This window comes from Medicago sativa, chromosome 1 (genome assembly GCF_051527215.1).
Source record: "Medicago sativa cultivar Bolivia chromosome 1, Bolivia_mono, whole genome shotgun sequence".
In the NCBI taxonomy this organism is placed as follows: Eukaryota; Viridiplantae; Streptophyta; class Magnoliopsida; order Fabales; family Fabaceae; genus Medicago; species Medicago sativa.
Window position 1 is genome coordinate 7,027,957 of NC_140749.1, and position 23,780 is coordinate 7,051,736.

Sequence of the window (23,780 nt, forward strand, 5' to 3'; positions counted from 1 at the left end):
CCTAGAAAATTTTATAATAAGGTTTGAAAAAATAATAATAAAACTTCCATTCCGCTAAAATAGCACTTAGTTCAGAAATATCATATATCTAGTGTGTTTGAAGGGGTCAGCAGCTACATACTTATAATCAATTTTTATTATTACATTGCGTATTGCAATGGATTTTTTTATTTTTTAACCCTCAGAGGAAAGAGCTCTGATAATTCAGGATTTGGTTGGGAGATAAGTAAATTCTAACCTTCATAGCTATTCATTCATATTTCTCCAAACGGCACATCCCGTATTATGCAAATATATAAGGGCTTGAGGTAAATATATACTACGGATTGTCCACCACATTTTCACACATACTACAAATGCAATAATAATATATTGAACTGCAACTGAAATTTTGTTGGCAAACAACAAAAAAAAAAAAAAAAAAAAAAAAAAAAACTATTCGGTGATACTGCTAATTTCTGAATAATTGACCATCAAAAGATTTGTCAATACAAAATCAACTCAAAAATGGATAGGGACATGTTGAAATAGCATTGTTAAGAGTTTTAGTTTAGTATGCTAAGGATTAAATTTATTAGTATGGAGTTGGTTAACCACTGATTGCTAGTAACCATTGAGCTCTATTTGATAAAGAGTAGTGCTAGCAACTGATTGCCAGTACAATTGTATCTTTTTCAACGTGATTCCCTGTAGCCTATAAAATAAAAAATATGTGATTCCCTATAAATAGAATAATTGTATCTAATTTTGGGTATCTTTTTCAATATGATTCCCTATAAGTTTGAGGGAGAGAATAGCATTAGTAAGTCTCCCCTTTAGACGGGCCACGTTTCCTTTGGGGAAGCCTCTAACCTGATTACTGCCTCTAACTACCTAATCTTCTCATTTCAATTTGGTGCTCTCCTAGTTTATTTTTTTTTTTTTTTTTACAAAATTTAAGGTGAGCGGATGGTGCTTTAGTTCAAGACAGAGAAGACATTCAAACTCGTATTGCATTTACAAAAGACTTCTTTTCATTGATTGTTCTCAGGTGAAATGATTGCACAGAATGGAATTTAATTGTCTGTGTATTTAAAATAAAAAACAAGTCGGATTCATATCAGTAGAAATAAAAGTGACAATGCAAATGTGATGAAAACGTAGGTGCTAGATAACCATAAGTTAACGTGGTTGCTCTAACTAAGCTGAGTGGTTAATCTTACCAAGGTTTGAAAAAGAAGATAACAAAGCTTGACACAGTCAATACACCCCTAGTTCAGAAATATGATCTCTAGCCACATAATTTCGATCTATTTCTATAATTACATTGCCTAAAGCAGTGAACTTGTTTGCCCAAAGATTTTCCTTCTTATTCCTCCAAATACAACATAAAGGGCCATCGGGAAATTTTCAAATGTTGGATGACCATATGGCAAATATTATGTCACTGATGAAAACTCACATTCTATAACACTCCTAAGGAAGAAGGGCATGAGGTAAATAAATGCTGAGGATTTTCCGCCACATTTTCACACAAACTACAAAAGCAATAACATTGAACTCCTTTGAGCTGCAATTCAGATCGTGTTGGGAAACAATCTCTACTAAAAAAGAGGACATCACTCTGGATGACCCTGCCAATTTTCAAATAATTCTCTTTTAAGGAATAGTATTCAACCAGAGTTTCTAGCCACCGACTTAACTATATAGGAAGAGAATTGCTCTTCTCCCGTTTGTTTTTGCTCATCCCCCTTTGCTTTTGTGCTTACGTGAAGTCACATTGAAAAATACCAAACATGAGTTAACTCACGTTGGACATTTTTAAAAGGAACGAGCAAAACCAAAAGGGAGAAGAATTCTCATATAGGAAAGGGACATATGTTTTGTTTGAGCCCATATTCTTGTATTGTTCACACTGAAGGTGTCTAAGGGTAGTCAATACATAATCAACTTCACGGCAAGAAAAAAGCCAAATAAAAGCATGATCCCAATTATTTTGATTTGGCAACATCAAATCTTTCACAGGCAACATAAATAGAGAAAATGTTATGGGAACGGGACATTTTAGAATAGTTTTGTTAAGAATGTTAGTTCATTCTGTTGAGGATCAATTAGTTGGTTAACCGCCGATCGCAGTAACTACCAATTCCTTTGAGTTTTAACTTTCTATTCTTCAAGCTCTCCAAGCTTTTTTCCAGGAACATGTATAGAATAGTTCGATAAAAGTAAAATATGCTGGACAAATGATTTGCAAAACCTTTTTCGATTATTAGCTCAAGAGAAACAAAAATGTCACTCTAGTTCGTTACACTACAGGAGTCAGTCCTACATTTGGACTTGGTCCTACAAATAAAATAGCAACCAGATTGTGTATCACATCGGAAAAAATAGGAGGAAAATGGTGTTCCCATTTTAAGCAGCCGCCACTTCTACATACCGAATCCTAGGAGAAAAGAAAGGCAGAGTCAGCCAACAACGTTTTACAAAATATGTGAGATACCTAGTATATAATATCATATTTTGCACCTTAAAATTCAAGATTCTTAGGTTATCAATTGACAGTTACACACAGAGTAATAGGAATAAATGATGGTATTTTTTTGGTTACAAACAAATAGATATAGTTTATACATATTTCACATAAAAAAATGTTAACAAAATATTTATCATTATTTTCTATTTTCGCTTTTAATTAAAATATCACTATCTTTTTATAGATATCATATATACATTTCCATTATTGACACGGCAATAGAAACAAAAATACCGCAAACTCGACGATTCGAATGAATGTTCAAACTACATACCTGAATTGTCCATAGGGTTGCCAACAGGTGCAGCCTCAGGTTCCTTTATCTCAACAACAACACAGTCTGACATTAAGAATGTTTTCGCAACAGACGCTGCATGTTCCAAGCAACATCTAACCACCTGGACAAGATTAGGATGCTTCAGTTTATCAAAGTTTCGTATCAAGAATAAAATATCATATTGTTACTATGTTATTGTAAGATAAGCATTCACACACATAGAAGGCAGAAACATGCACAATAAGGTATGTTCCAAGTCAAAGTTTCGTATCAAGAATAAAATATCATATTGTTACTATGTTATTGTAAGATAAGCATTCACACGCATAGAAGGCAGAAACATGCACAATAAGGTATGTTCCAAGAATTGTTTTAAAAATCGTTATAGAAGAGTATTACACCCCAATTTCCCTAATCAAGAAACTAGAACATAAAATAAATCAGGTCTTGTTTCCCACATTAAAAGTCCAGTGAGACTTCAACAAATTTATAATGTATCGTGCCTAACATCCTCCACATACAATTTTTTTAAGGAATGATACTCTGCCATTTTGCAACAATATGCATGATTTAAGAACCTCGTATTTGGTACGAAACCAAAATTTAATCAAAACTAACATAAGACATCCATATACAAACCATTTATAATGATGCGGGCCCTACAAGCTAAGTTTAATTTACTAGAGAAAAAAAAAATACAGGAATGAATCTATAAATCACCTTTGTAGGATCAATGATCCCAGCAGACATCAAATCTTCATATTTGCCAGTGGCAGCATTATATCCATATCTCGTATCGTCGTTGGATAGAACCTACCGATATACAAATTACATCAGCACAAGCACACGCGAGAGTAACAAATTCCAAATTTAGCCAATTTTTATACCTTCTCACTAACAACACTGCCATTTACACCAGCATTTTTTGCTATTAATTTCAGAGGGTAGCTAAGGGCTCTTTTAACAATGTCTGCTCCAACCTGCGTCGCGTTTTAATTATAAAGTCATATTCAGAGTCAAAAAGTTGAATATGAAATAATGATATAACTGAAAAGAGCACAAACAAGTCAAGAACACTTTCAACAACCTAAAACGAAAATTATCTCCATATGAAAAATAAAAAAAACTTGAGTTCGCAATATCAAATGATGACTCACTTTTTCTTCATCATTTGCAAGGGTAGCTTTGATTGCATCCACCTTTGATGCAAGTCTGAGCAAAGTGCACCCACCACCAACTACAATACCCTCTTCAACAGCGGCCTAAAGGTGAAGAAAATATGAGCTTATCGAACCAGTAAAAGGATAAATTAATGAACATTATGGGAAAGATAAAGTCACCTTTGTAGCGTTAAGAGCGTCTTCAACTCTCAATTTCTTTTCCTTGAGTTCTGTCTCAGTTTGTGCACCAACCTATACTCGTAACAAAACAAAACTTGCATTACTTAATATGATTTGCAGAGAAGTTAAAAGGCAAGCTTATTATAAAATTTCAACGATTTCACTGAGATAGAATCATTATTACCTGAATTACAGCCACACCACCAGACAGTTTTGCAATCCTTTCGTTCAACTTCTCCTTTTCATAATCTTGTTCTGCAGCCTGTATAATATGTAGACATTTTATTAGAGTCGACGTAACAGTGAATCTGTCATACTCTTCTATACATACATTTCTCCTTATATATGACCACTCGTATGCTGCATACATACATTTGGATTACTAATTTTAACTATCTACCTAACGTTATGCATAACTCCAAAATATTTCTCATTTTTTAAGCGTATCATTACTTATTCTTCATGTACAAGGTCTCAAAAAAGTAACATGCCATGCAAACAATTTTTAAGGGGTGGAGAGACGGGGAAAGAAAGAGAGGGAAACCTCTATTTGGTTCTTAATTTGTGAAACTCGCTTTGTAACTGCTTCTTGGGTACTTCCATCACCAACTATTGTGGTTGTATCTTTGGTGAGCACCACCTTGGCCGCAGTGCCTAGAACCTCATTCCCAGCTTTGTCTAAGCTAAGGCCAACCTCCTCTCTGATAACAGTACCTATAAGTGAATTGGGAAGATATATATTGTTACCAACCGCTAAACCAAAAAAGGAACAAATGAAGAAATTATACACTTCTGAATTTAACAGAATAAGCAAAGACATAAAAGATTTAAATTTATAAACCTCCTGTCAAGATGGCAATATCATCAAGGTACTGGCTCTTGCGTTCTCCAAATCCAGGAGCCTTAAGTGCTGCAATCTTCAGTGATCCTCTAAGTTTGTTCACAACAAGAGTTGCCAAAGCTTCTTGTTCAATATCCTCTGCAATTATCAAAATAGGGAATCCGTTTCTAATTGCGTCCTCTAGTATGTTAATAAGATCCCTTGCATTGGATATCTTTTTGTCAACTAAAAGCAACTGCACAAAAACATATAAATTTTTAAGTAAAAACACAAGTTGATGGCAAAGATAATAATAAGTTGGCGAATAGAAAACAAATGTCGCACCTTGCAGTTCTCAAATTCAACGGTCATTTTCTCACTGTCTGTAACAAAGTAGGGTGAAATATATCCTCGATCAAATTGCATGCCCTCAACAACATACAGATCGTTTTCAGCACTCCTTCCCTCCTCAAGTGTAACGACACCCTTTCTACCAACCTTACTCAACGCCTCAGCTATCATATTTCCTACCTCATGATTGTTCCCTGCACTAACTGCTGCCACATCAGCCAATTCACTATCCTCAACCTGCAATTCACACAACCACAACTCTTCTAAGTTTAAATGAAAAAGATGAGGGAAATCATTTATGAAGCACAAACACCTAACATGATGCAGACATGTTGACACTATTAATGTAAAAAACATAGGACATTGACACCTGTGTGTGTGTGTGTGTGTGTGTGTTATAATTTAATAAAATATTAACATTATTTATAAAATATTAAAATTGAGAATCAAAATATACAAGTGCATCTAAATAGGGGTGTGCATAAAAACCGGTTCACATGAACTATAACTTAAAATCCAATTAATCAATCTAAAAAAACCTAACTATTTATTTACAAAAACTGATACTGTCCAATTTAAAATTTTAAAAACAATTTGGTTTATTGTTTCTCAAAACTGGGGTATATCCGTACCCATTTCACAACCCCTCTTCTGCTATTCATATGATTTCACAAACCTCCATTTCATAATTTACAAATCTGCAAGTTCTTAATTTCAACCCAGAATTGAAGGCTAATGTTTTAGCACAAAACCATTTCAATTCATAAAAAAAGAAAAAAAAAAGGTTATTTTAGTTTTGTATTATAAACCAGTTCACCGATTTTGAATCGTATTGAACCGGGTTTACAAAAAAAACAGATTTTGGATGAAAGAAGTTATAAGAACTGAACCGAACCATAAATTTGGTTCAGTTCATGAACCATGCACACCCCTACATCTAAATTGAGAAAAAAATCCATTACAAAATAATTTGATAAGATATATAGTCTTTCACCTTCATTTATCCGTACACAACCAAAAAGATAAAGTGATATAATCAAATTGAATGTCTTAAATCCCCTCATTGATTATCATTTCTACAACACATCTTTAACCCCACAGATGTGTTCAAGGAGTACCTAAGGCATGTTGAAGCAAAGAAAAAATAAATCTTTTTGGTATTTGTTTCAGTTGTCTTACACATGTTGTACATGTGCCGTGCAACGACGCATGTCGGACATGGAGACAAAGCCTAATCCCAAAGGTGTTTGTGTTTCATAGGAACTAGTTGCTAAGCAATGTAATCCCAAAGGTGTTAGTGCTTCATAGATATTAGCCAATAATTGCTACGCAATGAACACCCCAAAATATGCAAAAAAATGTGGGAAGTTTGTGGTACCAGAAGCCCGTGGAATAAAAATGCTTAAACATAGATACACAAAAAAACAAGAAAACGGCTTCACCTCTTTTGACATTAGTTTAAGTTCAGCGACAAGAGCTTTCGCTGTCTTCTCAATACCACGTGTGATAAGCACAGGGTTTGCACCTGCTGCAACAACCTATAAAATGAAATTTCACTCTAAATGAGACCCCAATTATGTAACAACAAGCAAAACCAAATCAAGCATTTATTAGTTACTTATTACAAAACTCATAACAAGTCTACCTTAACACCTTCTGCAATAAGACCTTGAGCCAAAACAACAGAGGTAGTAGTTCCATCGCCTGCCAAATCATTTGTCTTGGCGGCCGCCTGTCTAACCAATTTAGCACCAATATTCTCAACCGGATCCTCCAACTCCACCTTTTGAACGCAAATGCAAACAGAACATCAGATTAAACACCACATATAACTAATTCACTAAAAATAATAATTCAAGTAAAATCTTAGACCCTAAACACCCCACATCAAAACAAACACTCCACATAACTAATTCACAAACAATAATTCAAGTAAAATCTTAGACCCTTACACTCGGACAAATTAAATATATTACCAAAAACAACAATTCAAGTAAAATCTTAGACCCTTAAACACCCCACATCAAAACAAACACCCTACATAACTAATTCACCAAAAACAGTGATTCAAGTAAAATCTTAGACCCTGAACTCAGACAAATCAAATAATTTACCAAATACAATAACTCAATTGAAATCCTAGACACTAATTCATACAAATTCATATAATTCAAATATATAAAATATCAGCAAATTCAAAAACAGACTCAATAAGAAACACACCTCTTTGGCAACAGTGACACCATCATTAACAATCTTAGGAGAACCATACTTGCTCTCAAGAACAACATTCCTTCCCTTAGGACCAAGAGTAACACCAACCAAATCTGCAAGCTTGTTCACACCATTCTGTAACAAAAACACAAACAAAACAATTAAAAAAACATTAAAAAAAAAATCAATTTTTTCGTTTTTTGATCATGATTGTGAATAACCCACCTGGAGTTTCTTGATAGCGGAACCATCTTTGTTGAAATGCAACTCCTTGGCCATGGCGGAGACTTTAAGGTTCCGACTCTTCCTGGAGAGAGCGACGGTACTGGTAGTTTTTCTGCGGGTGGAAGAAGATGGGAATGAAGAAATGGAAGCGGAGGAAGAGAGGTTGCATGAGGATAGATTTAATGATGCCATGGTTGTGTGGAATTGGGAGAAATGGTGGCTAGGGTTTAAGAGGATTTGGTTTTGGATAAGTTTTCTAACCTTTGTTGCTCAGAAAATTGAGAATGGAAGATGAAATGAAACTATATATTAGGTAGAGGTTTCAATGTTTAGTGGTACAATTTTTTAAGTTAGTTTTGTCTCTATATCTTTCTAGAAAATTCATTTTTGTTGTTTCCAAAATCAAATCATATCATATTAGTCCCTAAAGAGTAAAGAGAAAAACATTTTTTTTCATAGGTTTTCTTTACTCTAATTTTATCTGAGGCATTGTCGATGTTAAATATCAACATATTTGTTAGTTGGAATTCATATTAAATTTGTGATGTTGTGAGACATCAATGTTTCTGCTAAACTTAATTTATGTTTAAGAAAAAAAGGCAAGGGTTAAATAAATTTTTAATCTTTTTAAATATAACAAATTTCGTTTTTAATCCTTATAAAAAAGTGTCAGGTTTTGGTCTTTATAAAAAAAAAAATCAAGACGTAGTTTTAATTCATGTTAAATAAGAATTTTTTTTTGTCAAGAGAATTTTTTTAATTATACTTAAATGTTTGAATGATTTTTTACAAACATGTTAAAAACATCATAAGAAACTCTTCCTACAAAAAAAAAAAGCATTATAAAAAACTCTTTTATAAAAAATTACAATTTATAAACGTCAAAATTTCAAGATAAGATGAACGTCAAAAAAAAAAAATCAAGATAAAACTAACAAAAATTTTGACCTAAAAATCAAATCAAGTTAATTTTTTGCAGAGAAATTCTTTATAAAGTTTAAAACAAGTATTTTTACAAAATTATTCCAAAATTAAAATGTTCAATAATAATTAAACAAATTTTATTTAATTTAACAAGGACTAAAATTACATGCTAAAATTTTATAGAGACCAAAATATAAGATGAGCAGATGGTGCTTTAGTTCAAGATAGAGAAGACATTGAGACTCACTTACTAAAGACTTTTCATTGATTGACCTCATGTGAAATGATTGCACAAAATGGAATTTAGCTGTCTTTGTGTATTTAAAATGTATAAAAAAATAAAAATAAAAAGATGGATTCATATCAGGAGAAATAAAAGCGCCAATGCAACAATGAGATGCAAAACGTAGGTGCTAGATAGCCATAAGTTAACGTGGTTGCTGTAACTAAGCTGAGTGATTGTTTCCTGGTGAATCTTACCAAGGTTTGAAAAAGAAGATAACAAAGCTTCTCACAATCACACTGAACTAAAATACATAACATAGTTCAGAAATATGATCTCTAGTCTGGTTCAAGTGGTTAACTACACAATTACGATATATTTCTATAATTACATTGCCTAAAGCAGTGAACTTGTTTTCCCAAAGCCAAATAACAGCATGATCCTAGGGTAGTCAATACATAATCAATTTCTGGGCAAGAAAAAAGCCAAACGACAAATCAAGTTGCTTGGGATCCAGTGGCAAGGATCTTCTTCCAAGGACGTACCCGGGGAATACCGGGTTCGATTCCTAGGGGGGACAACGCTTGGCCAGTACGCATGCCTCTACGTACGAGCCGGATTAGTCGTCCACCTTCGGTTGGTCGGAAACCGGTGCGAAAGCAACAAAAAAAAAAAACAAACGACAGCATGATCCTAATTATCGAGTTGGCAACATCAAATCCTTCACGGGTAACAAAAATAGAGATTCTGTTATGGGATCAAGACATTTTAGAATAATCTTGTTAAGAATGTTAGTTCATTCTGGTGAGGACTAATTAGTTAGTAGTTAACCGACAATGAGCTCCTATAAATAGTACAATTGTATCTCACTTTGTGTATCCTTTACAAAACGATTCCCTATAAGTAGAATAAGTGTATCTCCTTTTGTATATCTTTTTCAATAATATGATTTCCCATGAGTACAACTTTCTACTCTTCAACCTCTCCGAGATTATTTCCGGGAACACGTACAAAACAGTTTAATAAAAGTAAAATATACTGGACAAATGATTTGCAAAACCTTTTTCAATTATTAGCTCAAGAGAAACAAAAATGTCATTGTTACGTTACACTACAGCCGTCTGTCCTACATTTGGGCTTGGTCCTACAAATAAAATAGCTACCAAATTGTGTATTACATCGAAAAAATAGGAGGACAATGGTGTTCCCATTTTAAGCAGCCGCCACTTTTACATGCCGAATCCTAGGAGAAAAGAAAGGCAGAGTCAGCCAACAACGTTTTACAAAAAGATATGTGAGATACCCAATATTTAAAATCATAGTTTTCACCTTAAAATTCAAGATTCTTAGGTTATCAATTGACAGTTACACACAGAGTAATAGGAATAAACAATGGTATTTTTTTGGTTACAAACAAATAGATATAGTTTAAACGTATATCACATAAAAAAAATGTTATCAAAATATTTATTATTATTTTCTATTGTCACTTTTAATTAAAATATCACTATCTTTTTATAGATATCATACATACATTTCCATTATTAATTAATAACAAGGTAATAGAAACATAAAAATACCGCAAACTACATACCTGAATTGTCCATTGGGTTACCAACAGGTGCAGCCTCAGGTTCCTTTATCTCAACAACAACACAGTCTGACATTAAGAATGTTTTCGCAACAGAGGCTGCATGTTCCAAGCAACATCTGACCACCTGGACAACAGTAGGATGCTTCAGATTATCAATGTTTCGTATCAAGAATAAAGAATGCAGAAACATGATAGAGTGTAGTGTCACACATAGAAGGCAGAAACATGCAGGATAAGCTATGTTCCAAGAAGCCTTTTAAGAATCGTCATAGAATAGTATTACACCCCAATTTCCCTAATCAAGAAACTAGAACATAAAATAAATCAGGTCTTGTTTCCCACATTAATAGTCTGTTTGTTTGAAGATAAATTGTGAAGAGAGTTAGCAAAGAGAGAGATAGGAGAGAAATGCTCAATTTCTTCAGTTTGGTGGAGGAGAGAAGTTAAAGAGAGAGAAATATGAGAGATCAAATATCACCTTTTTGATTTCTCTGCTGGACAGCGAAGAAAATGGAGAGAAGGGGTAACATATACAGGTAATTACAGCTTTACCCTTGCTTTCATTTCTTATACATACATATGCTTTAATTTTAATTTTTATTTGACGTTTCCCCAATACACCCTCCGGTCACAAATATAAGCAAAAATTCACTTTTTAGGTTCATTGAATAAATGATGTATGTGGACTATTAAATAGACCACATACATCATTTATTGAATGAATCTAAAAAGTAAATTTTTGCTTATATTTGTGATCGGAGGGTGCCCACAACAAACCGAATGTGATGATGATATTATAAAGCAATATCAAATTGCAAGTAGCTAGCTACAAGTTTTGATTATTCTATTTACTGTGTAATTCGTATATTAATGGCGAGCAATTTCGAGGTTTCTTTGATTATTTTTTTATGAGAATAGCAATTTTTATTACATCCACAATTTTTTTTAAGGAAATTATTACATTTACAATCGTTATTCAACAACGATAATAATAAATGTACTTACTTTTTAAAAACTGACAATAAGAGGTTTAATGAAAAATAAATTAAATTTGACAATAAGACTTTAGTATAAATATATTTTTGAATAGGGGCTTATTTGTCAATTCAAAAAATAATTGTGTTTCTCTCTTTCCTATTTCTCTTCTTCTTCTCTTGAACCAAACAATACTTCAAATCTACTCTATTTCTCACTTCTTTCTCTCTTCTCAAACTCTCTCTTACCTATTTCTCTCTTCATAATTTCTCTTGCGAACCAAACACACCGTAAAAGTCCAGTGACACTTCAACAAATCTGTAATGTATTGTGCCTAACATCCTCCAAATACAATTTTTCTAAGGAATGATACACTTTCATTTTGCAACAATATGCATGATTTAAGAACCTCATTTGGTGCGAAACCAAAATTTAATCAAAACACAAGATATCCATATACAAACCATTTATAATGATGCGGGCCCTACAAGCTAAGTTTAATTTACTAGACATGCTACTAAAGATAGCGGTAAATTCACATGCAGATAAGTTAAAAAACAATACAGTACATTAATGAATCTATAAATCACCTTTGTTGGATCAATGATCCCAGCCGACATTAAATCTTCATATTTTCCAGTTGCAGCATTATATCCGTATCTCGTATCGTCGTTGGATAGAACCTACCAATATACAAGTTACATAAGTTACATCAGCACAAGCACATACGAGAGTAACGAGTTCCAAATTTAGCCGATTTTTATACCTTCTCACTAACAACACTGCCATTTACACCAGCATTTTTTGCTATTAATTTCAGAGGGTAACTAAGAGCTCTTTTAACAATGTCTGCTCCAACCTGCGCCACGTTTTAATTATAAAGTTATAATCAGTGTCGGAAATTTGAATATGAAATAATGACATCACTGAACATAGCACAAACAAGTCAATAACACTTTCAAGGACCTAAAACGAAAAATATCTCCATATAAAGGGGGCAAAAAAACAACTTGAGTTCTTGCAATATCAAATGATGACTCACTTTTTCTTCATCATTTGCAAGGGTAGCCTTGATTGCATCCACTTTTGATGCAAGTCTGAGCAAAGTGCACCCACCGCCAACTACAATACCCTCCTCAACAGCGGCCTGAAAGTAAAGAAACTATGAGCTTATAGAACCGGTAAAAGGATGAATTAATGAACATTCTGAGAAAGATTAAGTCACCTTTGTGGCATTAAGAGCGTCCTCAACTCTCAATTTCTTTTCCTTGAGTTCTGTCTCAGTTTGTGCACCAACCTATACTCGTAACAAAACACAAAATTTGCACTGCTTAATATGATTTGAAGAGAAGTTAAAAGCAAGCTTATTATCAAATTTCAACGAGTTCACTGAGATGGGATCATTATTACCTGAATTACAGCCACACCGCCAGACAGTTTTGCAATCCTTTCGTTCAGCTTCTCCTTTTCATAATCTTGTTCTGCAGCCTATAGAATATGTAGACATTTTAAAAAAAAAATAAAAAATTAAGAAGCTAGCCTGTATAATGTAGACTTTTTTTTTTTGAAGAAGCTAAATTAGCCCACCCAAATTGGCACCGCGGAGAATCAAACCTGAGACCTTGAGGAGGAGCACACTCCAAGGTCCCAAGCCAACACCATCAGGCCAAAATATTTCGCATTTTTTAAAACTATCATTACTTATTCTTCATGTACAAGGTCTCAAAAAAGTCACATGCCATGCAAACAATATTTAGGGGGTGGAGAGGCGGGGAAAGAGAGGGGGAAACCTCAATTTGGTTCTTAATTTGTGAAACTCGCTTGGTAACTGCTTCTTGGGTACTTCCATCACCAACTATTGTGGTTGTATCTTTGGTGAGCACCACCTTGGCCGCAGTGCCTAGAACCTCATTCCCAGCTTTGTCTAAGCTAAGTCCAACCTCCTCTCTGATAACAGTACCTGTAAGCGAATTAGGAAGATACATATTGTTACCAACAGCTAAACCAAAAAAGGAACAAAGGGAGAAATTATACACTTCTAAATTTAACAGAATAAGCAAAGACAAGAAAGATTTAAATTTATAAACCTCCTGTCAAGATGGCAATATCATCAAGGTATTGGCTCTTGCGTTCTCCAAATCCAGGAGCCTTAAGTGCTGCAATCTTCAGTGATCCTCTAAGTTTGTTCACAACAAGAGTTGCCAAAGCTTCTTGTTCAATATCCTCTGCAATTATCAAAATAGGGAATCCGTTTCTAATTGCGTCCTCTAGTATGTTAATAAGATCCCTTGCATTGGATATCTTTTTGTCAACTAAAAGCAACTGCACAAAAACATATATAAATTTTTAAGTAAAAACACAAGTTGATGGCAAAGATAATAATAAGTTGGCGAATAGAAAACAAATGTCGCACCTTGCAGTTCTCAAATTCAACGGTCATTTTCTCACTGTCTGTAACAAAGTAGGGTGAAATATATCCTCGATCAAATTGCATGCCCTCAACAACATACAGATTGTTTTCAGCACTCCTTCCCTCCTCAAGTGTCACGACACCCTTTCTACCAACCTTACTCAACGCCTCAGCTATCATATTTCCTACCTCATGATTGTTCCCTGCACTAACTGCTGCCACATCAGCCAATTCACTATCCTCAACCTGCAATTCACACAACCACAACTCTTCTAAGTTTAAATGAAAAAGATGAGTGAAATCATTTATGAAGCACAAACACCTAACATGATGCAGACATGTTGACACTATTAATGTAAAAAACATAGGACACTGACACCGGTGTGTTTGTGTGTGTGTGTTATAATTTAATAAAATATTAACATTATTTATAAAATATTAAAATTGAGAATCAAAATATACAAGTGCATCTAAATAGGGGTGTGCATAAAAACCGGTTCACATGAACTATAACTTAAAATCCAATTAATCAATCTAAAAAAACCTAACTATTTATTTACAAAAACTGATACTGTCCAATTTAAAATTTTAAAAACAATTTGGTTTATTGTTTCTCAAAACTGGGGTATATCTGTACCCATTTCACAACCCCTCTTCTGCTATTCATATGATTTCACAAACTTCCACTTCATAATTTACAAATCTGCAAGTTCTTAATTTCAACCCATAATTGAAGGCTAATTTTTTAGCACAAAACCATTTCAATTCATAAAAAAGAAAAAAAAAGAAAAAAAAGGTTATTTTAGTTTTATATTATAAACCAATTCACCGATTTTGAACCAAATTGAACGGGTTTATAAAAAAAAAAAAAAAAAAAAAAAAACTGACTTTGGATGATAGAAGTTATAAGAACTGAACCGAACCATAAATTTGGTTTAGTTCATGAACCATTCACACCCCTACATCTAATTGAGAAAAAAAATTCATTACAAAAAGATAAAGTGATGTAATCAAATTGAATGTCTTAAATCCCCTCATTGATTATCATTTCTTCAACACATCTTTAACCCCATAGATACGTCCAAAGAGTGCCTAAGGTGTGTTGAAGCAAAGGAAAAAAAAATTGGTATTTGTTTAAGTTGTCTTACACATGTTGTACATGTGTCGTGCAACGACGCACATAAGCCTAATCCCAAAGGTGTTTGTGTTTCATAGGAAAAAATTGTTAAACAATGTAATCCCAAAGGCATTCGTGCATCGTAGGTATTAGGAAATAATTGCTAAGCAATGAACACGCCAGAATAAGCAAAAAAGTGGGAAGTTTGAGGTACCCATAACATGTGTAATAAAAATGCATAAACATACATAAAAAAACAAGAAAACGACTTCACCTCTTTTGACATTAGTTTAAGTTCAGCAACAAGAGCTTTCGCTGTCTTCTCAATACCACGTGTGATAAGCACAGGGTTTGCACCAGCTGCAACAACCTATAAAATAAAATTTCACTCTAAAATGAGGCCCCAATCGTGTAACAACAAGCAAAACCAAACCAAGCACATTATTAGTTACTTATTCCAAAACTCATAACAAGTCTACCTTAACACCTTCTGCAATAAGACCCTGAGCCAAAACAACAGAGGTAGTAGTTCCATCGCCTGCCAAATCATTTGTCTTGGCGGCTGCCTGTCTAACCAATTTAGCACCAATATTCTCAACTGGATCCTCCAACTCCACCTTTTTAACGCAAATGTAAACAGAACATCAGATGAAACACCCCACATTATTAATTCACTAAAAATAATAATTCAAGTAAAATCTTAGACCCTAAACACCCAACATCAAAACAAACACTCCACATAACTAATTCACCTAAAACAATAATTCAAGTAAAATCTTAGACATTAAACACGCCGCATCAAAGCAAACACCCCACATAACTAATTCACCAAAAACAATAATTCAAGTAAAATCTTAGACCCTAAACTCAGACAAAATAAATATATAACCAAAAACAATAATTCAAGTGAAATCTTAGACCCTAAACACCCCACATAACTAATTCACTAAAAACAGTAATTCAAGTAAAATCCTTGACCCTAAACTCAGACAAATTAAACATATAACCAAAAACAATAACTCAAGTGAAATCATGAACTCTAAACTCACACAAATTAATCTAATTCACATATATAAAATAAAATAACATCACAGAATTAAAAAACAGGTTCAAGTAAACAAACACACACCTCTCTGGCAACAGTGACACCATCATTAACAATCTTAGGAGAACCATACTTGCTCTCAAGAACAACATTCCTTCCCTTAGGACCAAGAGTAACACCAACCAAATCCGCAAGCTTGTTCACACCATTCTGTAACAAAAACACAAACAAAACAATTAAAAAAACAATAAAAAAAATCAATTTTTTCGTTTTTTGAGCATGATTGGGAAGAACCCACCTGGAGTTTCTTGATAGCGGAACCATCTTTGTTGAAATACAACTCCTTGGCCATGGCTGAGACTTTAGGGCTCCGATTCTTCCTGGTGAGAGCGACGTTGCTGGTGGTTTTTCTGCGGGAAGAAGATGGGAATGAAGAAATGGAAGCGGATGAAGAAAGGTTGCATGAGGATAGATTCAATGATGCCATGGTTGTGTGAAATTGGGAGAAAATGGTGGCTAGGGTTTAAGAGGATTTGGTTTTGGATAAGTTTTCTTTGTTGCTCGGAATTGAGAATGGAGGATGAAACTATTAGGTAGGGGTTTCAATGTTTAATAGTCTTTTTGTTTTTTTTGGATAAAATTTAGGTTTGTCTCTGTTGTTTTTGTTTGTTTTTGTGGGAAGAGAGTTCTAGTGAGTTTAGCTCAGTTGGCAAGACAATGCATAATATATGTAAGGTTCGGGATTCAAATCCAGACCATTACAGGAAAAAAAACATAGAAAAATGATATTTGGACAAAAAAAAAAAATTGAGAGAATTTGGACAAATGTTCTTACTTTGGTTTTTGCGTCAATAATTTCTTTTTATTTATATTTATGGTTTTCTAAGATATTTTCACAGAGAATGGTTGTTAAAACAACACACATCTTATGGTAAATGCTAACAAGTACTCCTTTCGATCACATTTATATGCAAAAAAACCAATTTTTTTAAATATATTGAATAACTAATGTATGTTAGAAATAGAGTGTTCATATCACTCCTCACAATAGAAAAACTCTATAACCTTCTCAAGTAAAATTGTTATCTTTGAAAGTTTCAATGATTGAATATGCCAAAACATTTTGTGACGAGCCCTATTTATACTACTCTATTAAGGCTCGACATAGAAAGATATAGAAGCATTAAATTATATTACTTTATTACAAGAAATATCTAGAAATATTAATATCTAGTTTATGTAGCTAGAAAGTTCTAGATATATCAAGATGCTCCTTGTTATTATGACTTTATTTAGTAGTATACATGAATGTTTAATGTTATTTATCATTCTCCATAGGTTGGAAGACACTTGTGCTCGAGTCGAGAATTTCTTCTTCATCCTTAAGACAACAATTGTAACCAACACTTGACGTAAGATGAAATGATTCATTTTTGAAAACATGTCTTCGACAACCATTTTGGAATTTTTTTGTTGCTGAGTCTAAAGTATTCCAAGGATAAAAATTGTACCGCCATCTTCCCAAGATGACTTAGGAACTGGACGAGGCATATATAACTTTTTTTTATCATTGAATAGTTCCTTTGTAACTAGAAGTTCAAGTGGCTTGAATTTCTTTTTTACTTAATTGAATTCATTGATTGGTAGAGGTGCCAACTTGATTTTCATCACATCCTTAACGAAAGTGTAGGTGTTGGCATAACCATCCTATAAGTCACAACAATCATATTGACAAGGTCGCCCATTATGAATGTGACAAGCAAGTATCCATAGGAATAACATCACACCATAACTTTTCTTTATAATTTGTTCTAATGGAAAATCAAATAATGAAGTGTTTATATACTTTTACCTCGTTATCCTTGTTGGACCATTGCAGCTTGTATGGATCTAGGTGCTCAATCATTAAGAACTTTAACTTTTCTGCTCTATAGTTTGATACAACGTTATCACATCTTATATTATTTGGTAATGACATTACAACCCATGTCTTGCGAAGTGCAGCAAGTGTTGAGGATACCGTGTCTTAGCCATAGTTTTTCTTTGGTTATTGTTGTTTGCAACCTTCTTTAACCTCCCAAGATTTGCATATTCAGCAGGAAGATATTCTTCGTCGTATATTAGTTTGTCGTTCTCCCATATTCTCTTCTTCAAACGATTCATGGATGTATTCTCTTTCTTCTTCAAAAAGATTGTTTATCTCTCCATTAACGATAGTGATTACTTTAATATTTAGACAATCTAAGACAATGTATCCATACCTTCACATGAAACATTTGAGTGTCTTTATAATTACCTATTTGATTGTGTTATGTTGGGGTTTAAATGAGGAAATAGATTGATGTATTAGTGGTTTGTGAGAATCAATATGATTTCTGGTATAGGAAAGAGGTTGGTATGAAAAAAAAAATTTGTTGATAATTTTAGTTGAGTATAATTGTCCTGATAGCAACGAGGATGCAAGTACTTACGAGTTAGTGTCTAACGCATTTTGTCTCACGTCTTGATCTTTATTTTCCCTTCAGATTTATGTTTCCTTTTAAGATCTTCCCATCAAATTAAAGCATGTTTCCTGAGCTCGAGCGTGGCTATCTTTACTTTCTAATCCTTAGGTATCTCCTTGTACTGGAATATGCGTTCAACGGTCTGAAGCCAATCAACAGACTCGTTTGGTTGCATTTTTCCTTCGAAATCTAAAATGCCCATCTTGATATCATTGATTCTATACTTTTGTCATTGTAAATGACTGCTTCTAGTTGATGAAGAGTAACTACTAGAGCCACCATCTTCGAATCTCATTTGTTGTACTTCCAAAAGGGCGTGTTGGGCAGTGACAATCTCTTGTAGTTGTTGAATTTGTCGCCTCATTTCTTTCATCTTTATCTCTTGCATAATTCTTTCAATTTGTTTTCGAGGTGACATTTTGATGACGGTTATTCAACAAACTATTTGGAGAAGATCACGGTGGTGTGTTGTGGTTTTTGTTGGTGGAGAAAAATTGTTAACAAGGGGTTTTCTTCGATTCCTAAACAAAATGTTGATGTTAGCTTCGCGAACAAAATGGGCGTAGAATGAAAAATTCCATAATGTTCTCTATCGTTTTCTATCATTCTCCATTGTTCTTTATCATCTCTCATTTCCCTTCTATTGAGCATCATTTAGAACACTAACAATAATAGTCTTGAAATTGATCTTCAGGTGTGACGCCATCGGGGGTGGAGAAAACTGGTCTCAAGAGCTTAGGTTGAACGATCTTATCTGTATAGTTTGGTCCCTAATAGAGATAATACAAGGCCAATATTAATTCCAAACAAAATTATATTTGCTCAATTTGACCCCTCTACACCAACCTTGAGCAGTAAAAAGGCACATCATAGACATTACTGTTATGATCATCAACAATTTGAAAAGCATAATAATCAACAAATAATTTTACCTTGAAATAAAAACTCTCAAAGAAGTGTCTATTGTGATTCTTGTATGTCTTTACAATAATCATGTGATTTTAATCCTCACACTAGAGATAAAACTATGTGATCTTGAAGAGCTCACAGTCTGACTCACACCATGTTTAGAAGTAGATTAAAAAAAAACCGTGACATAAAAGCACTCGTAATGTTTGAACTTGCCATGTAAATATGTTCATTTAATGAAATAATAGGAATTTTAAGATCTTTTAGGCACTAAAATGTCAACTTATGTATTTGTAAATAGGAACCAATTTGTCCAAAGCTTAAATCTACTACATGATCAATTCGAACGTGCCACTCCAAGTCCAACAATTTTGTTATGTTTTGCAACAAAATACATCCCGTCATTGTCCCTCCTTGAGCAGAAGAAATAGTTTTAGCCACTAGCCGAGAATCATATGAAACTCCACCTTATGAAAGTCATTGCGAACAAATCAAATTCGACCCCTCAACACCCTCCACCCCCATCATACGCTCCCATATACACATAACTTTGCTACATGAATCCTGCTCTTTACCCAAACAGTTTCGCTCATTCCTAAAGTAAAAGTCGAAAATGCCCCTACGCAACTTAACCTGCGCTAGTGCATTTGTTACGTATGTTAAGTCACGTTACGTGACTTAACATGCGTCAGTGTATCACGAACGTGACTTAAGTCACGCCAAACTACAACACTAGCGCAAGTTAACTTGAGTACGTTGGGTAGAAATTGATTTTATTCTATACTAATTCATTATTATTCGAAATTATAAAATAAATGCAAAAATAAATAAATTCGAAATTAATAAAATAAATGCAAAAATAAATACAAATAGTAAATAGAACTCTCATTTTATTAATATTATTCAAATATTACAATAAGCAATACAAATATTTATTCCAATTAACTAACATACTTAATATTTATTTTGACCCTCTTCGGTATATGCCAACAACTTTTTGTGGAAAATAGCGATCCATCGTGTTGGGGAAAACGACATCAAGACCCTTTGAGGTAAATTTATATTTGGTTCCTTTTATACCCCCATGATGATTCTTTTTACCCACGGTAAAAAGATTTTGGGAGTAAAAGGAAGCAAATCGAAATTTACCTCAAGGGATGATGCCTTTTTCCCCAACCTAATGGACCACTATTTCCCCCAAAAGCCACCAGTATTTACCTAAGGGGGCCTAGAGACTAAAGAAGCATAGTGTAACAGCCCAAGTGGGACCCACACCATCCGTGCAAGTCTACCCCACCCGGTCTGGCCATCCGCCACTGTTACTCACCGACTTAATCACTAGCCCCCTCACCCTACTAGTGTTTTTGCCTCCCGTGGGAATCGAACCTAGTACCTGGGGATAAGTACTACTTCAATGCATTCCCACTACCAAAACATGCTCGTCACGTTTTCATCGTTCTTTAACTCCACCCAAGTGAATGATACGCTCCCCTCGTCGAGCTTTGGACGTTTATACAGAATATTTTGCACCCTCCTTGTGTCTGTGGGGTTGACTCCTTGGTAGAATTCATTCAGTTGATCCTTGAGACCTCTTAACGTTACATCAAGGCACCGAACCTTCAACCTCTGAGTTTCTCCGCCGTTGAATTTTGCATGAACGTCGATCCACCCGGCCATTGCTTCAAATCTACACAATTACAAATTAAACACAATCAATGAAAAACTCATTCAAACATTTCATCAAACACTTGGAGTGCAAATTATACATAAACCCTAAAAATGATAACTACAACATAAACATGCAAAGATCAAAATAATTAAGCAATATTACTCATTTGCATGTAACATTGTATCATATATTGCAAAAAACAAAATAACCAAAAATTAAACAAACCCTAAACCTAAAAAAATCTAATCTAAGTGTAAAAAATCTAACATAATCATGCAAACATCTAAACATCATAAGAATTAAACACTATAAGTCATTTGCATGTAGCATTCGATAATTTCTTGCAAAAAAATTTAAAATTTTAACAAAACAATAAACCTAAAAAATTCTAGATTAAGTGAAATTTTTTATCATAACAACATAGTTTAAGTGAAAGCTTACTTGTTCTTGTTGTTGTAGTGTTGTTTGATTTGAAGTTGAAGGAATTTTGAAGTTGGGAAATTTGAGAGAAAATTGAGAAGTGTGTGTGTAGTTTGATGAAAATGAGGTAGAATGAGGTTCTGCCTGGGTTAATAACATCACGTAGCGTGACTTAAGTTGCGTAAACATTGCAACTAGCGTAAGTTAACCTACGTAACGCATATTAACATACGTAGGGGTATATTTGTATTTTACTTTGGGAGGGAGCAAAATTGTTTGGGTAAAGAGCAGGATTCCTGCTACATAACTACTAGAGACTCCCAATCCTTTCGAAAACACACAAACATTATCCCCGTTCTCCACACCTCGATCACTATAATACCTTCTTTAGATGCACCATCCATGTTCAAATAAATTTGACCCCTACTATAGACAGCCACTAAATCTTCTCTACCACAGTCTTGGCTTTGTATGTTACGATAAAGTTTGAATGAGAACCATATCATTGAACTAACCTGCGATTACTAATCTCCAAACACGAGTTCCCCAACATGGCATCACAAATTTATCAACATGCACCCACTTATTCTTCCATGACCACAATGTATAGATATATTTACTCAAGGTATTGTATCTAAAATTCAAAGTTATTGGTCATTACCGAAAAGAAATTTAAAAAGGTAGATTATTAGGTAATTTAGAGTTTAATTGGATAGTGGCATCCTCACAAAATTTCTTCAACATTATAATAAACATATAACACGACATTTAATGATCGGATGAAGGGTAGATATCCATACAAACTAAATGGATGCCATTGTTGTCACCATTTAAAAAAGATGAATGTTAAAAACAATATCTTCTCAACACATATTTTTTTATTGGATGAAACCAATACATGACCAGGGGCGGACCTGGACTGGGCACACTGTGGCAAGTGCCACACCAGTCCAGGCCGAACTATATATTTTTTTTAATTTTTTAGCTAAACATTATCTTATATAAGTTAAATTTTGTCACTTAATCACATCTGTATGGTGGTATCTAGTGGCAAACGTGCGCCCCTTTCATCAAGGGAACCTTGGTTCGATTCCTGCAATGCACATTTTAGTTTTTTAACTTTTATTTTAACTAATAATACTATAAAAAATGCAAAAAGCAAGTGGTGAACCGCATCACCTAAAGTAAAATCTATTCATATATACCATTAATCTATACAATTGTTTTATGAATATTGTTGTGAGAAATAATATATAACACAACCTGCACAACTAAAAAAAAAAAAAATATAAGACAACCTACAAAAAAAAATTGTGCCACACTGGTTTTGTGAGGCCAGGTCCGCCCCTAACATGACCCATCATTTTAAGTAGAACTCATTTTCAAAGTATGATACCCACCATAATTTAAGCCAATAAAAAATGAGTGTTTGAGAGAGCGTTAAAAACATAGTGTTACTAACTCTGCTCTTTAAAAACATGGTCAAACCATCTTAAAAGGGTACATAAAGCGACCGCCAATTACATATTTATAAGCTTAACCATGACAAGAGTATAAATACAACACCTGGAGTTACTACTCATGATTATTTTAATGTCCAGTTTGCTAGGTTTGTGATTGACTCATTGAATAATCGAACTCAATCTTCAAGCTTCAGATTGACTTATCACTTAATTATCTAAAAAAGTTAGTTTGATTCATTTTACGAGTTAAATGCAAATAATTCACAAATATCTCAAATTATTTATACTCCAAATTCTTTTGAAGCGTCATTGGTTTGTTACTTTGATGAACTGCATCACACACGGTAGCAAACTTCCCAGATAATATTTTCATGTCTCTAATTACAAGATCATTTATAAAATTTTGTTTGTCTCTAAATATAAGACCATTATCTGTTATTCTTTTTCTGATTATACCCTCTATTAATACAATCAATCATCTGTCCCGTGAGCATAGCTCAGTTGGTAGGACAATGCATTATTATATGCAGGGGTCGGGGTTCGAACCCCGGACACCCCACTTATTCACCTTATAAGGTGAATTCTAGCCACTAGGCTACATGACCAAAAAAAAAAATACAATCAATCATCTCGAAATATGAAAAATCAACATTGAATGTATTTATTCATAAATGACAATTTAATAATATTTACTACACATATTTTTCAAACAAATTTATTACTTCAATAACTTTTTTTAATTCCGTGAATTTTGTAAACCACTCTTATATTAAGGGTCAAAGAGAGTA

At 33.7% G+C, this 23,780-nt stretch overlaps 2 protein-coding genes across 2 annotated transcripts; both read right to left on the minus strand.

The window, feature by feature from the left end:
* Positions 1-2,226: 2,226 nt before the first annotated feature.
* LOC146952169 (ruBisCO large subunit-binding protein subunit beta, chloroplastic) lies at positions 2,227-8,019 on the minus strand. The gene is made up of 14 exons (XM_085741088.1): positions 7,740-8,019; positions 7,524-7,649; positions 6,946-7,083; positions 6,743-6,838; positions 5,295-5,537; positions 4,971-5,205; positions 4,674-4,843; positions 4,314-4,391; positions 4,130-4,201; positions 3,947-4,051; positions 3,677-3,769; positions 3,510-3,602; positions 2,787-2,910; positions 2,227-2,422 (listed from the first exon to the last, which is right to left on the minus strand). Exons 1-14 carry the CDS (start codon positions 7,929-7,931, stop codon positions 2,409-2,411), a joined length of 1,779 nt encoding a protein of 592 aa, XP_085597214.1. The 5' UTR covers positions 7,932-8,019; the 3' UTR covers positions 2,227-2,408.
* Positions 8,020-9,936: 1,917 nt separating this feature from the next.
* LOC146952170 (ruBisCO large subunit-binding protein subunit beta, chloroplastic-like) lies at positions 9,937-16,609 on the minus strand. The gene is made up of 14 exons (XM_085741089.1): positions 16,326-16,609; positions 16,112-16,237; positions 15,462-15,599; positions 15,257-15,352; positions 13,869-14,111; positions 13,543-13,777; positions 13,246-13,415; positions 12,866-12,943; positions 12,681-12,752; positions 12,498-12,602; positions 12,222-12,314; positions 12,046-12,138; positions 10,481-10,604; positions 9,937-10,129 (listed from the first exon to the last, which is right to left on the minus strand). The coding sequence occupies exons 1-14, from the start codon at positions 16,512-16,514 to the stop codon at positions 10,116-10,118; spliced, it is 1,776 nt and encodes a 591-aa protein (XP_085597215.1). The 5' UTR covers positions 16,515-16,609; the 3' UTR covers positions 9,937-10,115.
* Positions 16,610-23,780: the final 7,171 nt, after the last annotated feature.

What these genes read in the sequence shown, in the direction of transcription:
- LOC146952170 (XM_085741089.1), bottom strand. Translation starts at nt 16,514, where the DNA reads ATGGCATCATTGAATCTATCCTCATGCAACCTTTCTTCATCCGCTTCC. An exon ending in GTGTCACTGTTGCCAGAGAG is followed by an intron (nt 15,600 to 16,111) that starts GTGTGTGTTTGT and finishes TGCGTTAAAAAG; the next exon opens with GTGGAGTTGGAGGATCCAGT. An exon ending in ACGCTCTTAATGCCACAAAG is followed by an intron (nt 12,603 to 12,680) that starts GTGACTTAATCT and finishes CTTTACTTTCAG; the next exon opens with GCCGCTGTTGAGGAGGGTAT.
- LOC146952169 (XM_085741088.1), bottom strand. Translation starts at nt 7,931, where the DNA reads ATGGCATCATTAAATCTATCCTCATGCAACCTCTCTTCCTCCGCTTCC. An exon ending in ACGCTCTTAACGCTACAAAG is followed by an intron (nt 4,052 to 4,129) that starts GTGACTTTATCT and finishes CTTCACCTTTAG; the next exon opens with GCCGCTGTTGAAGAGGGTAT. An exon ending in GCAGTGTTGTTAGTGAGAAG is followed by an intron (nt 3,603 to 3,676) that starts GTATAAAAATTG and finishes GTATATCGGTAG; the next exon opens with GTTCTATCCAACGACGATAC.